Source organism: Salvia miltiorrhiza, chromosome 2, assembly GCF_028751815.1.
Source record: "Salvia miltiorrhiza cultivar Shanhuang (shh) chromosome 2, IMPLAD_Smil_shh, whole genome shotgun sequence".
NCBI lineage: Eukaryota > Viridiplantae > Streptophyta > Magnoliopsida > Lamiales > Lamiaceae > Salvia > Salvia miltiorrhiza.
The window spans coordinates 34662485-34682106 of record NC_080388.1 but is presented as its reverse complement, the minus strand read 5'-3'; the positions used below and the strand labels follow the sequence as shown (position 1 = coordinate 34682106).

The 19622-nt window shown below is 34.2% G+C and overlaps 3 protein-coding genes across 3 annotated transcripts in view; 2 read left to right on the top strand and 1 right to left on the bottom strand.

The window, feature by feature from the left end:
• The window catches only part of LOC131012154 (endoplasmic reticulum oxidoreductin-1-like), a 606214-nt gene that overhangs the window by 457079 nt on the left and 129513 nt on the right, over positions 1-19622 (top strand). The gene's annotated exons all lie outside the window — the stretch shown is intronic.
• Positions 2385-3432, top strand: LOC131008359 (uncharacterized). Its single transcript, XM_057935242.1, has 2 exons — positions 2385-2726; positions 2806-3432. The coding sequence occupies exons 1-2, from the start codon at positions 2385-2387 to the stop codon at positions 3430-3432; spliced, it is 969 nt and encodes a 322-aa protein (XP_057791225.1).
• Positions 11258-14391, bottom strand: LOC131012150 (G-type lectin S-receptor-like serine/threonine-protein kinase At4g27290). Its single transcript, XM_057940069.1, has 7 exons — positions 13027-14391; positions 12820-12960; positions 12591-12727; positions 12303-12513; positions 11988-12225; positions 11764-11914; positions 11258-11702 (listed from the first exon to the last, which is right to left on the bottom strand). Exons 1-7 carry the CDS (start codon positions 14297-14299, stop codon positions 11397-11399), a joined length of 2457 nt encoding a protein of 818 aa, XP_057796052.1. The 5' UTR covers positions 14300-14391; the 3' UTR covers positions 11258-11396.

Here is a 19622-nt window from a genome sequence, read left to right as displayed (position 1 = left end):
TATTGATGTAAAAGCGGTATCAATATGATCACAAGAAAATAATAGGACCGAAAATCCAAAGGCTTAACGAGTACAGAATGGCCGACTTTGTGAACATAAATGAATTGGTTAAACTCTTGACATTCTCATTTTCTTCTACGTTTGACTTTATTTTCGTAACAGAGAATATAGTAACTAGAATGGGAGAGACGTAGGGGTGAAAAAGAAATCACAGAAGTTTTTGAATTTTCTTAGGGGTGTATTGGATTGAGATTCTTTATGATTTTAAAGGATTTCGAAAGTTTGGGTGTATTCAATTCAGACTTTTAAAAGTCCTTTAAAATCCAGAGATATTCAATCCAGATTTTTTTAAGTCTTTTAAAATCCAGAGGTATTCAAACCAGACTTTTTAAAGTCTTTTAATATCAGGTGGTATTCAACATTTCATGAATTTTAACAATCCATAGATTCTGATGGATTTGTCAAGAAAAAGAGGGTAAATGTGCAGATTAGTCCCTAAAGTAGACCCCCCCTCTAGAGTGTTTAGCCCCCCACACTCGATTTTGGTGCAAATACCTCCCCTATAGTACATGAAAAATATGCAAATAAACCCACGTGCTAACGGTGGGCTGACGTCGTTGAAAATTTGTTTTTGTTTTTTTTTTTTTTTTTTTTTTTTTTTTTTTTTTTTTTTTAATCCGAGACGGGCCCACACCAACGAAATGCGCGCGTTTAGATATGAAGGCAAAATGTGAAGAGTTTTCTTCACATTCGAAACTGTTCTTCACATTCGAAAACTTCAAGCGGCAGAAAAGAAGGAGAAGGTGATTTCCACCCCATTTGTTGACAGCAATCGATCATACGAAGACGCTAAACACGAAATAGGTAAGTTACGGCTAAAATCCAATCGTTGAATACCTTTTTTCAGAGCATGCAAGGGCGATGGAGTAATATGATTTTTGATTTTTTTTTTCTTCGAATTTTTTTAAGATGAAGCATGAATGTAGCCCCCTAAGTTGTTTGTGTTATTTGTGCAGCATGTCGGATACTTTGGTTACATTTATTTTCAATTGGTGGGGTTTATGGGATCGAAGGGAAGAAAATGGTGAATTGTTTTATAATGGTTTTAATCATGAAGAAGTAAAAGACACAATGAAAAACATGACTTTAGAACGAATAATAGCTAAATTTGAGGAATATTATGGTTCAAAACCTAAATTAGTCTATGCATTGGATTCTGACTACACCATAGAGAAGGGCCTAGTTCCCCTTAGAGATCCTATCCAGTGTAAAAAAGTAATTAACTATCTAGAATTAGTTAGCGAATGAGAGATTCAGTTCTTTGCAGATCATGAGCGTGACCCTATGCCTACTTTTGTACCTTTAGAGATGTTTGTAGAAGATAATGATCATCAAATATTAGAGGAGAAACATGAGGTTGAGATTCATATGGAGGATGAGGGAGTTGTGGGATCTGAAGATGGGGTAAATAAAACTGAAAGGGCAGTGGGCATGGGGCAGAGGGTGGAAACAAATGATTTGAATGAGGGCAGAGATGGTGATGGGGTAGATGAAAGTTTGAGGGCAGAGGGCATGGGGCAGAGGATGCAAAAAAATGATTTGAATGAGGGCAAAGGTGGTGATGGGGTAGATGAAAGTGTGAATGCAAATGGTATTGATGATATTGACTTGAATGTTAGTTGGGTGACAGACATAGGGATTGTGGAAGGAGTTCAAAATGAGGGTGGTGAGCAACCTCAAAATGATGGTGCAGAGACAGACATAGGGAGAAACAAGGGAGTTGAAAATGAGGGTGGTGAGGCAGATGAGAGTGATGACAACTCTAGCATATATAGTGAAGAGGCAGAGGAGAGTGATGATGATGAGAAAATTATAGAGCAACTTGTGGGATCTGTTTCAGGGGGTGAAGAGGGTGGCTTTGAGTTGGGAATGACCTTTGCAGGGGCAAAGGAGGCTATGGAAGCCATTAATGCTTATTCTGTCAAGTTTGGTTACAAATTGAAGTTTTTGAAGAATGAAAAAACTAGAATTAGAGTAATCTGTGTCAATGAGAAAGAATGTCCATTTGTGATGCATGTTTCTAAGGATGGGGATGTTGGTGGTCTAGCTGTGAAAACCCTTGTTGCTGACCACACTTGTATTAAGCAAAGGGAAGTCCATGGTGCTAGCTAATCTTATTTGGCTAAGTACTTTAAGGAGACAGTATATAGGAACCCCAAGTTCACTTCTAAGGACATGCAAGGCCATGTCAAAGAACATTGAAATTACATGTAAGCTTGCACAAGTGTAAGAGAGCAAAAAAGGAGATCATTTGTAAGTTAGATGGCAGTTACAAGGATAAATTCAATAGGTTGTCTGCCTATTGTGAGATAATTAAAACTTCGATGCCTGGAAGTAAGATGGAATTTCAGCTTTCTAGTGAGCAGCTTCAGAGTGGAATGAAGGTATTTAAGAGAATCTTTGTGATGTTAGAACCATGTAGGCAGAACTGGCTAGGTGGATGTAGGCCCCTAATATCTCTAGATGGTTGTCACTTAAAGGGAAAAACATTTGGATGCCTCTTGACTGCTGTGGGGAAGGATGGGAATGATGGCATAGTTCCCATTGCTTGGGCAGTGGTTAATAAAGAAAACAAGAACAACTGGAGATGGTTTATGATGTGGTTGAAGAAGGAGCTGAATCTAGAAGAGGGTGGTCAAGTCACAGTAATGTCAGATATGCAAAAGGTAAGCAACTTCAAATTGCTTACTTATTAGCTATTAATATCTGCCTAATATCTATTAATGTCTGCCTATTTTTGCATAGGGTTTGATGGAGGCAGTGAAGGAAGTCACACCTCAAGCTGAACACAGGTGGTGTGCAAGGCATATTTATGCCAATTGGAGCAAGAAATGGAGGGGTGAAGAATTCAAGAAAAGGTTTTGGACTGCAGCATGGAGTTCTTATCCAATGGAATTCAAAATGAACATGGCCAAGCTTTCAGCCATCAACAAGAAGGCAACTACTGACCTTCTTCAATACCCAAGTGAGCACTGGTGTAGAGCTTTTCAAAGCTCTAGATGTTCCACATACATGGTGGACAACAACATCAGTGAGTCATTTAATTCAAGTATTTCAGATGCTAGGCATAAGCCAATCATATCTATACTAGAAGATATTAGGATGATTGTTATGTCTAGGATAAGGGATAGGAAGTCAGTGGTAAATACTTGGAAAACTGAATGGTGTCCGAATGCTCTCAAATTATTTGATTCAAACAAGCAAGAGTCGATGGAGTGTAATGTCCTATGGAATGGGGACAATGGTTATGAAGTAACTGATGGAGAAAACAAACACATAGTGTTTGTAGACACTAAGAAATGTACATGTCAAATGTGGGAATTAAGTGGTATACTCTCCTCACACTTGAATCATACTTGCCCTCAAGTATGAAGTGAAGAAAAAACTCAATAGTGGAAACAATTATCTAGACACGACTTTCCCCCCGACTCAACACACAAACACACGGAAAGGAAAAAGAAATATGTAAGATAAGAAGTGAGACACGAAAACACAACAGCCAAGTAAATGCTAACTGCTAGCTTGTAACTTATACTGCCAAGATAAACTAAGTAATTCATAAATAACTCTCAACCTTCAAAATGAAAAATTTAGAATCTCAAGAATGCATCTCTATCATCAAATTAGTCAAAATCAGGCAATAACAAGTACAGCTCACGACTTCACTCATTCGCTCAAATTGCAATTGGGGACATTCACACACACAAGAAAAGATCCACTCAGTCAAGATATACCGCGGTCAAATAGTGACTAAAAAAGGACTTTGTTCAATTGGCGTAATGGGGCTAGGGACCATTCATAAGATTGGAAGGATCTAAAGGGGTTCCTAGGCTCAAGCAATGAAGATCAAAGTGTGCACATCTAATCCAAATCATCATCCACAATTTCAAGTTCATAGAGAAAGAAAGCAACCAACTAATCTTGGGGAAAACTCCAACAATAATAATGATACTACATGCTCAACTCAAATTGGTGCAACATTTTTGTTTGTGTTTTTTTTTCTCTTTTCTTTTCTTTTTTCGATTTTGTTTTCCTTTTCTTTTTTTTTCTTTTTTTCTTTTTTTTTTAATTTTTTTTCATTTTTTTTAAACAGCAGCACCCTTCTTTTTTTCTATATCCCCAATCAACATGCAATCATCATCTACAAAAATATCCCCACAAATCGTCTCCCAAAACTGCTCCCATCCCAAAAAATTGATCTGCTCAATGCCGTTGTTTGGCCAAACGGATCACAGATCCTTATCATTTTATACAAGACAACAGTTTGGGCAAACGACACATGTAACCACAACTTAATTTTCTCTAGTAATTAATGGAATGAAATTCAAAATTAGACATGCATCACTAGGTCAAAGAGAGAGTCCAAAACAGGTCTTGGCTAAATATTTAGTGACTAGTAAGAAAAAAAATGGCCAAGGCTTCAAAAATGGCTCACTAGGGGTTAATGTATGGGTAGGCAATGAAACGCAGGCCAAATGGGCTTTCCTAGTGCCTTCTATCATTTGTCACATATGACACACTTAATATCACGACCTCATGAATATCAAATCACTCAAAGAAGAAATATAGTAGAGAGTGCTCTACTCTATTAAGCTCAAATATTCTCACTTATGTGTGGTTTTTACTCACTTATTGCCTTTCTTCGTCATCCCAATTTTCATCTAATAAAGATTCATCCATAAAATCACAATTCTTCGATTCCAAAAGTATCAAGTCATCTACTTCATCACAAAGTGCAACTTGGCAGCATGCGTACACAAAACTAACAAACTAACACTCACTTGGCTAACATGCAAGAAAATAACAACTCAACATAGACACACAAAAACAAAGACATATCCCCCTCCTCACACTTAGACGTTGCTTGCCCTCAAGCAAACAAGAAAAAGCATAAAAAAGGGAAGCACACAAAAAACTAACAAAAACACAAGATAATAAACAAGACAAAGATAAACAAAAAGAAAAAATCAAACACAAGAGAAGGATATCACCGTGCACGCTGCCTTGTGGAGATGCCGGCAGAGGGCGGAGGGCGGCGGTTCTGGAGGGGGTCGCGACGTCGGTGGTGTTTCAGGCGGAGAGATGTGAGTGGAGATGGAGGGCGGTAATGGAGGTTGGCGGTGGTGATTTCCAGATGCAGACGAAAAGATATGATGGCCGGAACGGGGAGGTGTTGGATTGTGGAATTGGAGAGCTGCGGCGGGTGCAGGTTGGAGATAGAGGCTGGAGGTATGTGGCTGCGGCGGCGGTTCTGGAGTAGGTCGCGGCAGTGGTGGTGTTTCAGGCGGAGATACGTGAGTGGAGATGCCTGGAGTGGGTTTTGAAGGAGGTGGAATTGAGAGGGAAACGATGAGGGGAATTTTGACTAGGTCAAACCCTCCAGCAAATCTCAGAATTGCAGTTGACTCGACCACATTTAGCATAGTGTCCAATTTGACCCCAACTTCTCCAGAATCTTCAAAATGACACCCAAACCCTACCTCTTTCGAGTCTACCTTCGATGGCTTCACAACAGATGGCATAATCGATTCTGAGCTGGTCGATTTGGGCATCATGCTCGATAGGTGCCGAATTAGAATTTCATCCGTGGAGTACAGCTGCATGATAATCTCTCGAATAGCATCATTCTCCTCCGTTTTGACATCCTCATCATTCAGCACACTAAAAATAACTTGCTCGAGCTCCTCTTCCCTGAAATTCTCAACAAAATCATCAACCAAAGGATCAATCACAGTCATGAAAATAGATTCAGGATCCACTTCGATTTCTGTCTCTGCCTCTGTGTTAGGATCCGTTTGGGCAAACAGATCCTCTTCAACAGTGGAGGCACTGAGTTCAGCTTTGAGAAACGGTTCTGTTTGGGCAAACAGAACAATTTTTCGATTCAGACAGTTTTCGCAACTTCCTCGCCTTACCTCTTTTCTCAACCTGGATTTTTTTTAAATCCGCTAAAAAAACAACAGAAAAAATAAAATAAAATAAAATCAATAGGAAAAAAGAAATTAATTTAACACCGTTTCCCCGGCAACGGCGCCAATTTGGTGGACGTCGTATTCCACCAAATAATTCATGCAATAGCTAAGAATTAGTATAGTTAGTAGCAAGCAGGGTCGAACCACAAAGAACGAGTAATTGCAATCAATTTCCTAAAGATCTAAAATTGGTGTATCCACCACGCCTTAAATTGAGAGAAATATTAATTAACTAAGAAACCAAATTAAATCAAATAAAATAACACTAGAAAATAATCAAAGAAAAGTAACTCGGCTCGAATAAATCCATATTAATTTAATGACTCTGTTCATCGACGCAAAGATAAATTAATCCCTATCAACCAACTAGTTATAGGATACCGTGAAACGCAACGGACGTACCCCAATTCCTACTTACTGTGTCGATAAACAGCTGGAGACGCCAGGCCTGCCTATTTCCCTTATTAAAATATAACCTAGCTGGAGACGCCAGACCTAGATTTAATATTCTAATAGCATTAAGATGAAGGAACCCAGTTTAGATAAATTATCCTAGATACGCTAGTAATAATTCATCCACCAATTTATTCCTACTACGAACATGGTAGCTTTATCACTAATCAGCCCTATTCCAACAATTACGGATTGGGGGAACCAATTGACTGTAATCCAATTTAACCTAAGTTGATCAAGCTTAAATTAAATCAGAACTATCTTTAAACACAAGGAACAAATCGAAATCAACAGGAACCAATTTTATGCTCAATTAGGTCTCACAGATTATTAAATTAATACTTCATTATTCTCGTCGAATTAAAGATTTAGCTATTCATAATTAAATCTGGAACAATTAAGTAAATAAAATCAAACATAAAACAAAATAATAAACTAGAATTGAAATTGAAAGAAATCACCATAATTAAAACCCAAAAGAAATCGTCTCCTCTCTCCTGCACTAATCTTCAAGGTAGCCGCCAACTCCAAAAGTAAAAAAAACAAAGTAACAAAATAATTTCTAAAGCTAATCAAATGTGTGTTGCAAGACTAAAATAAACCTAATTAAACTAAGTAGTAAAACGTGTGTCTCCAAAAGTTGACCAAATTAAAAATCTAACTCTCCCTAATATATAACTCTAATATGGCGGCTAAGTTGGGGATCAAAACTAAAGGTTAAAGGAATCAATCCCTAAAGTGCCGCCCCATTGCCCAACATGGGGGCTTTCGGCCTTGATCAAAACAAAAAACCCAAAGTAATTAAAAACATGAGTTTTGGACATAATTAAAATTAAAACAATTGTTTTCAAGTCCAGTCTCTAAACTCCTTCATAAATCAACGCTTTCTTCATCAAAAATTCGACTTTCACTATCTCTTGATATCTACTAGCATGCATCACTAATCCATCTAATTCCTGCGCCAAATGCCAACAACTTGGGTAATATCAAAGAAAAATCATACGATAAAAAGCATAATCTAGACAACTAAATCACACACATCATATACCATGCCCCCACGCAATTGCTGCATTCTACTCTAGTTCTCTAGATCCTCTTTCTTGCAAAAACTTATACTGGTATGTTGGTTTACTGGAATGACACCATTGATATGCTTGAATTTACAGTTGAGTAAATGAGATAAGGGCTCAAGAGGGAACCTTAAGAGGTTTCAGTTGAGATTCGTTCTTGTTGTTGCTTGAATGAGGAGTTGATGGTTTAACTTCTTACAGAATGGATAATGAATGTGCCGAGAAGGGTGGAGTAATCTCATCAATGGTGTTGGGTGATGACAGTCGAGAGAGGAGAGAGAGAAGAGAGAGGAAAGAGATGTCTGTTATGAGGGAAGCAAGAGAAAGGCGTTGTTTTATTTAACCCTATTTACTTAGCCATCAAGTATTGGATAAATAACACATGCTTAATTATCCACTTGCATAAAATATCTTATCCGTTAACTATGTTTATCCACTTGCTTCCTCTCTCTCTAAAGTTAGTTCCGCACCAGAGCAGAGGAATGGTGAGGAGTCACACTCGTCAGAGAAATCACCCTCGCCAGAGGAATCACTCTCGTCAGAGGAATCACCCTCGTCAGAGGAATCACCCTCGCCAGAGGAATCACCCTCGCTAGAGAAATCACTCTCGCCAGAGGAATCACCCTCGCCAGAGGAATCACTCTCGCCAGAGGAATCACTCGGCAGAGGAATTACTTCGCCAGAGGAATCACTCGGCAGAGGAATCACTCGCCAGATGAATCACTCGGCAGAGAAATCACTCGGCAGAGGAATTACTCGCCAGATGAATCACTCGGCAGAGGAATCACTCGCCAGAGCAATCACTCGGCAGAGGAATCACTCGCCAGAGGAATCACTCGTAATTAATTAATATGCAATGCACAAAATAAAATTTAAATAACTTGAAAATTTACAAATGCTTTCGTAAATCATTTTTGTTGGAATTAAATAAATTCTTTTTTTTTTCTCAATCCGGCGTGAATCATTTTAAATTTAAGTTCAAAATTATTCTAAACTTAGCTCGTGGGAACGGGGTATTACAAACGAAAAATATTAATGAACATAAAATAAAACATTGTTGTATATACAGCGAAAAGCATTAATTAATACAAATTTCATATATTTACGATGATTAATTTTTTTTCATGAAAACAATAGATCATACTACAATAATCTAAAAGTACCTAAATAATATAATATCGAAATGATCCATACCTTAAAGAAAGGATTAAATCTTGTACTTTTCCGAATTTTAGCCGGTATTGTTGTAGTCGGCTTAACCATCATGTCCGGTGCTATGGTGTTCAATGCTTTCAATATTTTATTGAAGTTTTGACTAGTAGCAAAATGCGAATGACCGAACCTTTGACGAATATTATCATATCGATCGTTGTGTCCTACAATGATCAAGAATGTTGCCACCATTTCTTCAACAGTTGTGTTTCGTGTATCTGAAACATGAGTTTTCTCTCTAATGATCCAGCATAATTTCATAAACACATCCGGATACATTCTATACAATTGTCGAAAACTATTTGGATCTCCATCGAGCATATTACGTACAAAATGGTATCATTCCCGAGTCTTTGGTCGTCGCATCAAAGAGTTGTCAATAGTGCGCGGCATCATCATAACATTTCCTAATAAAATTATTAATGCCTTAGTTGCCATCATCAAGAGCTTAACCTTTTCATAAAGTTCAAGCTCCTCTTCTGTTTCAATTTCATCTTCAATTTTATCTTCATAATTCATGCTGCCATATAAACAATAAAACAATAATAAAAAAAAATATAATAAAGACATTTTACTAAAATACAAAAATAAAAATACGAATTCATTAATGATCAAAGGAAAGTTTGAAAACCATACACTAACAAAACAATGTACTTATAAAAAGATGATCAAACCAAAAAAAAAAACATAGTTTCCAAAACATGACTGAAATCATCACTATCCTCTAATCCTGTAAGCTATCCAACGTGCTCGTTCCTCAACAGTCATTTTCAAAAATCCATCTTTCTTTGTCTTGGTATCAAGCAAGTCAAATACTTTGATGCAAACGTCTTCATCCAAATTTGGGATTTCTTTGATACCATCCCAAGTTGTATAAGATCTTTCTCTTTGTCTTTTCTCTAGCATAGTATCTCGTTTCTCTAAGAGGCTATTAACTCCATCAAAAGTGTTAGTTATTTTTTTTAACTTCTGCCATGAAATCATGATGCGAACTATTTTCAGTATGACCAGAATTCATGTCAAACTAGGCTCTACTTCTTTTGGCAGCAGCTCTTTTCTGAGTGGAGACCTCAGGCACTTCAGTGAATACTAAAGGTGATTTGGATCCAAATGATGGTGGATCATCTTGAGCTAGTCCTACAAACGCCTCATTTTCAGCATCATAATTCAATTCTTCTATGTGCGGAGCTCTATTTTCATCAACTCCTAATGTCCTAGCATCAGTAGCACTACCCAATCCAATTGAGTTTTTTCCTACAGCCCCACCATTCCCAACAGCAATTCCCAACTCATAATAATCCGGACAATTCCCCAAGCACAAGTATGCATCTTTTGGGTGAGCCTAACATAATAAAGAATAAATTTATTAATTAACTATATTATTTAAATAACATTATTAAAAAAAAATTGCTAACAAGTTTACCTGACAGTACGCCTCCCATACTTCATCCGAGGCCGTGAACTTTTTAGCATTGTTGTCATAGCCAAAACCAGAGTTAAACTTCATGAGTGTTGAATAAGCTAACCAACGATTCTTAAACCATTTGATACGGCTTAGGTAGTGGTTATAAGTCTTATTACATCCAATTCTTTCATTAAGAACAGGAAGTATCCTTTCTTCAACAGTTGCTTTGCTAAAGATACCACTATTATCACGCCATCCCCGATTCGCAAACTCAACCAACATTTCTAACAATACATCGCTTTGTTCCTTAGTCCATGGTTCATAGACCGTCTTCTTTTTCGTATCTTGTTGTTGAGAATCTCTCATGATATTATTACTATACAAAATATATATACGTATATAGTACTATAACAATGAATATAAGAAAATATAAAGAAAAACAACAAAAACTGGAATCAACTCACATGCAATAGAAAAACAGAATACAGCTGCTAACAATTTATAAAGATACAAGATTTATGCAATAGAAAAATTGAATAAGAAAATAATATGAAGATACAAGATTTATGAGAGAAAACCTTGGTAATAGCAAATGCAGAACCCTAAACTTGTGTTTTTTTAGAGCTTGCTTCAAATTTTGTGTGATGAAATAAACTGAACACGACTAAGCTACTATTTATAAAGATGTCGCTAGCCCCAGCGATCGCTGGCTTCTCCGAGCGGTCGCTAGGGCCCAGCCATCGCTGGCTTTGTGAGCATCGACCGCTAAGTGCCAGCCGGCGCTGAACCAGCGAGCGCTGGATAATCTGAAGAATTCCAAATTCTCGTGGTATGTGGTCGGATTTGTTCATGTGTATTTTTTGAACGAAATCAATGAAAGCCATTCCAATTTTAAAGTCCATAGATTTTTAAATACCTTTAGATTTTCATAGACTTTTAAAAGTCTGAAACGAATACACCTAGATTTTTATAGACTTTTAAAAGTCTTGAACGAATACACCCAGATTTTTATAGACTTTTAAAAGTCTTGAACGAATACACCCAAATTTTCATAGACTTTTAAAAGTCTTGAACGAATACACCCAGATTTTAAAAGTCTGCAAATATCTATTAAAGTCCTGAACGAATACACCCCCATAAATCTCGATAACTTCTGAACTCTAACAAAACGAGAAATATATTTCTATAGAAAATTCACAAGGATATTTTTGCGACTGTTCCAATCTACCTACCCTCTGCCATTGTAATTGTAATCTGATTCTGTGAATTTGTTGCATTCGAGCTACTATATCTACGGTAAGCTAAAAGATCTCTCTCTGCCATGAAACCAGGCTGCTTAGCCTGAGGTAATGCAACTTCATTTCCCAGCATAAATACCACCGCAGACATGTTTGGCCTATCTTCAACATAATTCTGCACGCACAACAGCCCCACATTAATCGACCGCACCACCTGCGCCGCATCAAACGCCTCGCCTAGAGCTGGATCCACTAGTTTGATGGAGTCGCCTTGTTTATAATGCCTCCACGCCTGTTCAAAAACATCCTACTTTGTTATGTCTGTTAAAAAGATAGGAGTGATAGAGACGTACGTGTCCAAGAAGGTTGAGATTATCATCTTTGACGAAGAATCCTCTGTTCCTCTTCCCGCTCACAATTTCTAGCACCAGCACACCGAAGCTGAACACGTCGGATTTGATTGAGAACAGCCCATCTGCCGCGTATTCTGGAGCCATGTATCCACTGCGCATGAAGTGAGGATTAGTGTTACGAATGGAATATTTAAATACATCATCACAACTACTAGTGTTCTTACTATGTTCCCACAACTCTGCGCGTTCGAGCTTCAGTTTCGTTCCCTCCAAAACTCCTCGCTAATCCAAAGTCTGATATCTTTGGATTCATGTCTGCGTCAAGCAGTATGTTGCTAGCTTTGAGGTCGCGGTGGATGATTCTTAATCTCGAATCTTGATGAAGATACAACAGCCCCTTTGCGATTCCGTTGATAATGTGGAACCGTTTCCGCCAGTCTAGTGACATTCTCTTTGTTTGATCTGTTTAAAACAGATTGGAGAGTTTACACTTTTATTTTGGTGTATTGTAATAAACATATTGAATAATTTTGACTGACCAAATAAAATCAAGTCGAGGCTATGATTAGGCATGTATTCATAGATCAACATGCTCTCCTCTCCTTCAGCACAGAACCCTAACGTCCTCACGAGATTGCGATGCTGAAGTTTGGCTATCAACAGTACTTCATTCTTGAGCTCATCAACTCCTTGTGTTGAGGTTTTTGAGAGACGTTTTACTGCTATTTCCTGTCCGTCTTCCAGCTTGCCCTACAGACCAAACTTTCAAATGTGGAACGTAATAAAACAAATCAAATTTTGACGCAAGAGTTGTATGTATTATATACCCTGTAAACAGGTCCACATCCACCTTCACCGAGCTTGTTCTTTGAAGGAAAATGTTCGGTAGCTTTCAAGATTGTTGAGAAGCTGAAGATTGGCAGTTCTGCTTCTTTAACACGATTTTCACTAAATGGCTCTACAGCTGTGGAAAAATCAGCCAAGTAAGAACACTAACAAATACATCTATTGTGATATACTCTTCAACCTAAATGCACACTCTCCATAAACATGTACCTTCGTGTGTCGCAATCGCCTCCTTTCTCTTTCGCTTTATAATCAGATAGAGGCTTAAGCACACAAGAATCAATCCCATTATGGATGTCAAACTCGATATGATTATTGCTCTCTTCCTCCCATTATTGTCTGAAACTTCCCCTGTCCACACAAAATGTATATGAAACTAAGGTAATAATCAAGGTAAAATGTTGATGAAATTGATACCTGCAGCAGATTCTGAAGAAGCCAATCTGATGTAAAGATTCTGCCATCCTGTAATCAAAGTTCTGATATCAATCAATTCCCCATAGTAAAACAAGCAGCCTCTCCCCTCTCCTCTAATATCCAACCGCGTATACGCCGTGCAAGAACAGTTCCTCTTGCATTCTGCTTCACACTCTTGGAGCAAAATGTTCTCATCTCTGATTGTAGAGTTTCTTGCATCTGGCAATTTAATCTTTGAATAACTCAAAAACACATCGTCGGAACAGTTCAAATCCGCCCTTCTAACACACCCACCCCACCACTCTGCTCTGTCCCAACTCTGTTTATTTCTAGGCTCAAACCTATCTAGGCATCGACACGATACTGAGTTCCCGTCGCAATACCCATTGGGACCGCAAGAATTGTAAATATCGCAAGAATCTGTAATTGTTCTTGTGTAAGCAGTCCAGACGTGGGCTTGAGTGCTCCAAATCCTGCGGCTTGAAATGCCATCGCTTGTCACAACAGTCCTCCAAATAACTGATGGATCAAGAGTGTCTACCCTGTACTTCACCACATCATTACTCATCTCTATCGATATATTATACACAGAATTACTGATTAAATCTGGCGCCCCACTCAACGAAACCCCATTCCATGGCCCCAGCCTGTTTTTGATAGTATCACCTTCCTTGACCAGCAACTGCGGGTATCCAGTGGGATCGAGGTGGGCTGAGTACCTCCCCGGGGCAGGGTCGCTGTCACTCCTCCATGAAGAGATGTAGCTCTCCACCCCGCTCGTGTAGTTCCATCCTAAGCTCATGCCGGTGAGAAACGTGTCGCATGGATAGTCAAAGCTCTGCCATAGGTAATCATCATTGTCTGCATCCTTCACCACAAGATTCCCTGAATCCAGCAACTGTGCGGTTGGATTCTGCACGCTTCGTGATCTGTTGGTGGACCATATTGAGCTGTTAGTTTCGTTGAGAAGCGACAAAATTCCAGGCTCCGTCACTGTCAAGACGCCGGTTTTATTTGTGAGTGGAGCTTCTCTGTTGGCAACCCAAACCACTGTCTGATTTGGTATTTGGTTGTACCATATGCCCAAGTACCTGTTCGTAGAGGTTCCTGGGCTGAAGAATCCGAGCGCGAACATCCCACCTGATGAAACCAGTGTTTCGTCATCTCTAATGCTTTCGGAAAGGTTAATGGTGTCGTTTGCGCCACTTATTGTGCGGATTAAGAGGGAGCAGATCAACACAAAGGATGATAATGTTTTTCTGCATTCTTCCATGATAACAGTTGTTAGGCCTTTCGGTTTAACCAACTTATGTTTATTTAGTCATGTTCTACCTTTCATAACAAGGCATCTTTTCAGATATCGATATACAAAAATCAATTCATGTTTGTGTTTTATATTGATGAATGATGTAAGGTCAAATACAAGATTTATATTATATGAACCATAGTCTTAACATATAGAATTAAATAATGAGCATTATTTGAAAATAGAGAGGTTGAAAGGTGAGGGCAGACGACTCAGATTTTAATAATTTGGTGTTGTCTGACTAGGGATTTTTTTTTTACATTTTGTAGACTGAAAATACAGATACATTCCCTTACTACTCCAAAAAAAGACAATAATAAATTACTTATTGAATTATTTGTTGCTCCAAAAATGTAGGTAAAGCCCACTTATGCCGTAAAACCCAACAAGGAAAAGAAATAAATTGGTACAACATACTTAAATTATAGAGGTAATATATGGAATTTGCCATTTTCTTATAGTTAATTTAAAAATTAAATTATTAAATAAAATTTTTAAAAATTGGTCAATTTTTGTTTAAAACATAAAAAATAAAAAATTGGCCACTCCCTTCTCTCCCTTACAGCATCATTTCTCTCTCTCTCCTGCAATATCGAATCCCCGAGATAATTCCATCACTTCTTTGAGAATCGGTAGCAAAGCCTCATGTTCCTTAGTGTGGTTGGTGCGTGTTCCGCTTTCTGTTGTGAAATTAGTGCCGCGCGCATTCAAATGGTTTCTAGATAGGTGATCTACAATTTGAGATCTTCATCTCTCCTGCTGTGAAATTAGTGCTGCACCCCAATGGTTTCTAGATAGTGATCTATCATTTGAGATTTTCATCTCTCCTGCCCCTCAATTTCTCAAATGGATCACAACATTAGACTTCCGATCTTATAGATGGCCTCAACTTCGCCTCTCATCCCAATCTTCTTTTTTCGACTCATAAGGTACATACTTTCTCTGTTCAAATGAAAATGAAATGTACTATAATGATTGTGGAGACACTGTATTTAATCCAGTAATAATCTGGATTATTTGGTGATGTTTTTTTTGAGGATTAGAAGTTGATTTTCAAGACTTGAGAAAAAAAAATAAAATTGATTAATGTTCTTGAATTTACAATCAGATATATGAATTCACAATTTAGTATTTTTTAATTTACAACCAAATTTATGAATTCACAACTAAAACTAAAATTCACAATCAGCTCGATAAATTCACATGTGAATTGTTAGTGTTAGTTGTAATTGTTAGCATTTAAGTACCATAATTTATCATCAAATGTGTACTCTGATAATAGAAGGTGTTTACCAATTACCATATTGGTATAAATTTTAGCATTTAATTAGCATCATTTACGTTTTAGGGAAATTATAACAAAATGTAAATTCATGTTATTAGTGTTACATATTAGAATTCATGAAAATAAATAAACTATGAGCATATTTCATGAATTTAATAAATAATTAATCGTAAAAAAATAAATAAAAGGAACATAAAAGTAATAACTGCAAGTCGCTGCTGCTGCTGGATCGCCGGTCACCGCTGCTGCTGGATGCAAGTCGCCGCGCTGCCGGTCGCCGCTGCTGCTCGTTCTGCCGTTCGCCGATGCTGCCGATCTGCAAGTCGCGCCGGATCTTCCTTCGCAGACCGTGAAGAAGGTCTGGTGGCCGGGATCCGACTGCGCGTGGGTGCAGCGCCGGTCAGCGGCGCGAAGCTGGTGGGCGGCCACCCACTTTGACTCACGAGAGAGAGAGCATGCGTGTTTCCAGAGAGAGAAAGCAGACTTTTTACGGCTTAATAATTTATCAATCCACACAAGTGTCCATAAACCTCAATTTAATAAGTGTTACATATTAGAATTCATGAAAATAAATAAACTATGAGCATATTTCATGAATTTAATAAATAATTAATCGTAAAAAAATAAATAAAAGGAACATAAAAGTAATAACTGCAAAAAAAAGAGTACTGCTAAACGCACATAATATGTGCGCACATAATTGGACTTTTTGGTCATTTTACATATTTTCAAACCTTAAAAAAATAATTTTATTTATTTGAATTTACGTTTTACATAATTATCCATGATAACTATAAAAGAAAACATTACCCATAATCTTTCCATAATAATTAAATACCTTATTTCCTTCAATTATGAATTATATCAATCAATCCCACAAATTGTTTAACTATCCTATTATCAAACTCCACCATTCATCGTGATTATATAAGCTAAGATAGAAGCACTATCAATCTATAAGCGCATTCATTTGCTGCAACTTTTTTTATATATATGTTCATTGTTTTAACTAGCATAACTTGTTTGATTATCATATCGTTATCAAATTAACTCCATCAACATAAAAACTCCACTCTCATAAATTTGGGGTTTTTGATTTTCTTATTTATTATATTTTATTTCTTATTTTTTATATTAATTATATATTTATATATTTTTATAAGATATCAATTTTATTGTTTTTATTTGCATATTTTTTATTATAATAACTATTATGGCATTAAGAAGAATGCGATTAATCCATTTTAGGACTCTTTAGTTTTTTTTAAAAAAAATTGCAAAAGTAGATTTTGTATTAATATTAATTTATAGATGAATAATCAGCTACATATTTAAAGTATATAATTTTTGGAATAAGTTAACAAAAAAATCATAGCGAATTCGGGAAGTAGAAATAAAAAATAAAAAATAAAAGTGAATGATTGTATGAGCACATTGATCGACAACTCAATAGAAATATACTACTCCCTCCGTCCACCAATTAAAGCCCCATTTGAGTGTCGGCGCGGAAACTAAGAAAGCTGAAAAATGTGGTGTAAAAGACTAAAAGGGTAGTGTTTATGTATTGTGATTACTTTTACTAATCTTTCATTAGCTATTTAATAATAATAATAATAATAATAAGGATAATAATAATAATAATAATAATAATAATAATAATAACAATAACAAGAATAATAATAATAATAATAATAATAATAATAATAATAATAATAATAATAATAATAATAATAATAATAATAATAATAATAATAATAATAATAAGAATAAGAATAACAATAACAATAATAAGGATAATAATATAATAATAATAATATAAGGATAATAATAATAATAATAATAACAATAACAACAATAATAATAATAAGAATAAGAATAATAATAACAATAACAATAACAATAACAGTAATAATAATAAACAATAATAATAATAAAGGATAATAATAATAATAATAATAATAATAATATAAGGATAATAATAATAATAATAACAATAACAACAATAATAATAATAATAATAAGAATAAGAATAATAATAACAAAAACAATAATAATAATAATAATAATAATAACAATAACAATAACAATAACAATAATAATAATAATAATAATAATAATAATCATAATATAAGGATAATAATAATAATATCAATAACAATAATAATAATAAGAATAAGAATAATAATAACAATAACAATAATAATAATAATAATCATAACGATGATAATAATAATAATAATAATAATAATAATAATAATAATAATAACAACAATAATCATAATAATAATAATAACGATAATAATAATAATAATAATAATAATAATAATATCAGGATAATAATAATAATAATAATAATAATAACAATAACAACTATAATAATAATAAGAATAAGAATAAGAATAATAATAACAATAACAATAACAATAACAATAATAATAATAATAACAATAATAATAATAATAATAAGGATAATAATAATAATAATAATAATATAAGGATAATAATAATAATAATAACAATAACAACAATAATAATAAAAATAAGAATAAGAATAATAATAACAAAAACAATAATAATAATAATAATAATAATAATAACAATAACAATAACAATAACAATAATAATAATAATAATAATAATAATAATAACAACAATAATCATAATAACAATAATAACGATAATAATAATAACAATAATAATAATAATAATAATAATAATAATAATAATAATAATAATAATAATAATAACAACAACAATAATAAGAATAATAATAAGAATAACAATAACAATAATAAGGATGATGATGATAATAATAATAATAATAATAATAATAATAATAATAATAATAATAATAATAATAATAATATAAGGATAATAATAATAATCATAATAATAATAATAATATAAGGATAATAATAATATAATGATAATAATAATAATATAAGGATAATAACAATAATAATAGTAATAATAATAATAGAATAAGAATAATATTAACAAAAATCATATTAATAAATATAACGATAATAATAATAATAATAATAATAATAATAATAATAATAATATATAATAATAATACGATAATAATAATCAATAACAATACAATAATAAGGATGATGTAATAATAATAATAATAATAATAATAATAATAACAATAATAATAATAATATAAGGATAATAATATAATATAAGGATAATAACAATAATAATAAATAATAATAATATAATAATAAGAATAACAATAACAATAATAATAATAATAATAATAATAAATAACACACAACAACAACAACAACAACAACAACACAACAAACAACAACAAACAACAAACAATAACAATAACAATAACAATAATAATAATAATAATAATAATAATATAATAAGAATAATAATAATATAATAATAACAACAACAACAACAACAACAACAACAACAACAACACAACAACAACAACAATAACAATAATAAGGATAATAATAATAATAAGAATAACAATAATAATAATAATAATAACAATAATAATAACAACAACAACAACAACCATAATAATAATAATAAGTTTAGGGGAGACTAATTACATTAGTAATGGTAGAGTAAAGTGGGCCCAATAGGTAAAAGTGTAGTAATTTTAAAAGTAAGGGAGGGTATAATTGTCTAAAAAGCACAATAGGGCTTTAATTGGTGGACAAAAATTTAAGGGCAAGTAGGGCTTTAATTCGTGGACGGAGGGAGTATACAATAATATATTATAATAAATTAGTGAAGTCAAAATAATAAAAATAAATGAGTAAAATTCCATCGATCGATTGCTCAATGGAATTACAATATAGAACATTATATTATAATTATAATAAATTCGATTAAATAGGACATTATATTATAATAAATTAGTGAATTTAAAATATAAAATATAAAATATGAAAGTAGTATTATAATAGATCAAATGATAACACACGCTAGCTAATTTCTTTGATTATTTTATAAAGGTATATGTTAACGAAAAAA

Bases quoted from the DNA above. Each gene is read 5' to 3' on its own strand.
- LOC131008359 (XM_057935242.1), top strand. From the start codon at position 2,385: ATGCCTGGAAGTAAGATGGAATTTCAGCTTTCTAGTGAGCAGCTTCAG. The intron at 2,727-2,805 runs GTAAGCAACTTC...ATTTTTGCATAG, and splicing joins TAATGTCAGATATGCAAAAG to GGTTTGATGGAGGCAGTGAA.
- LOC131012150 (XM_057940069.1), bottom strand. From the start codon at position 14,299: ATGGAAGAATGCAGAAAAACATTATCATCCTTTGTGTTGATCTGCTCC. The intron at 12,961-13,026 runs GTATCAATTTCA...TTGTGTGGACAG, and splicing joins TTCTTCAGAATCTGCTGCAG to GGGAAGTTTCAGACAATAAT. The intron at 12,514-12,590 runs GTATATAATACA...TTTGGTCTGTAG, and splicing joins GATGTGGACCTGTTTACAGG to GGCAAGCTGGAAGACGGACA.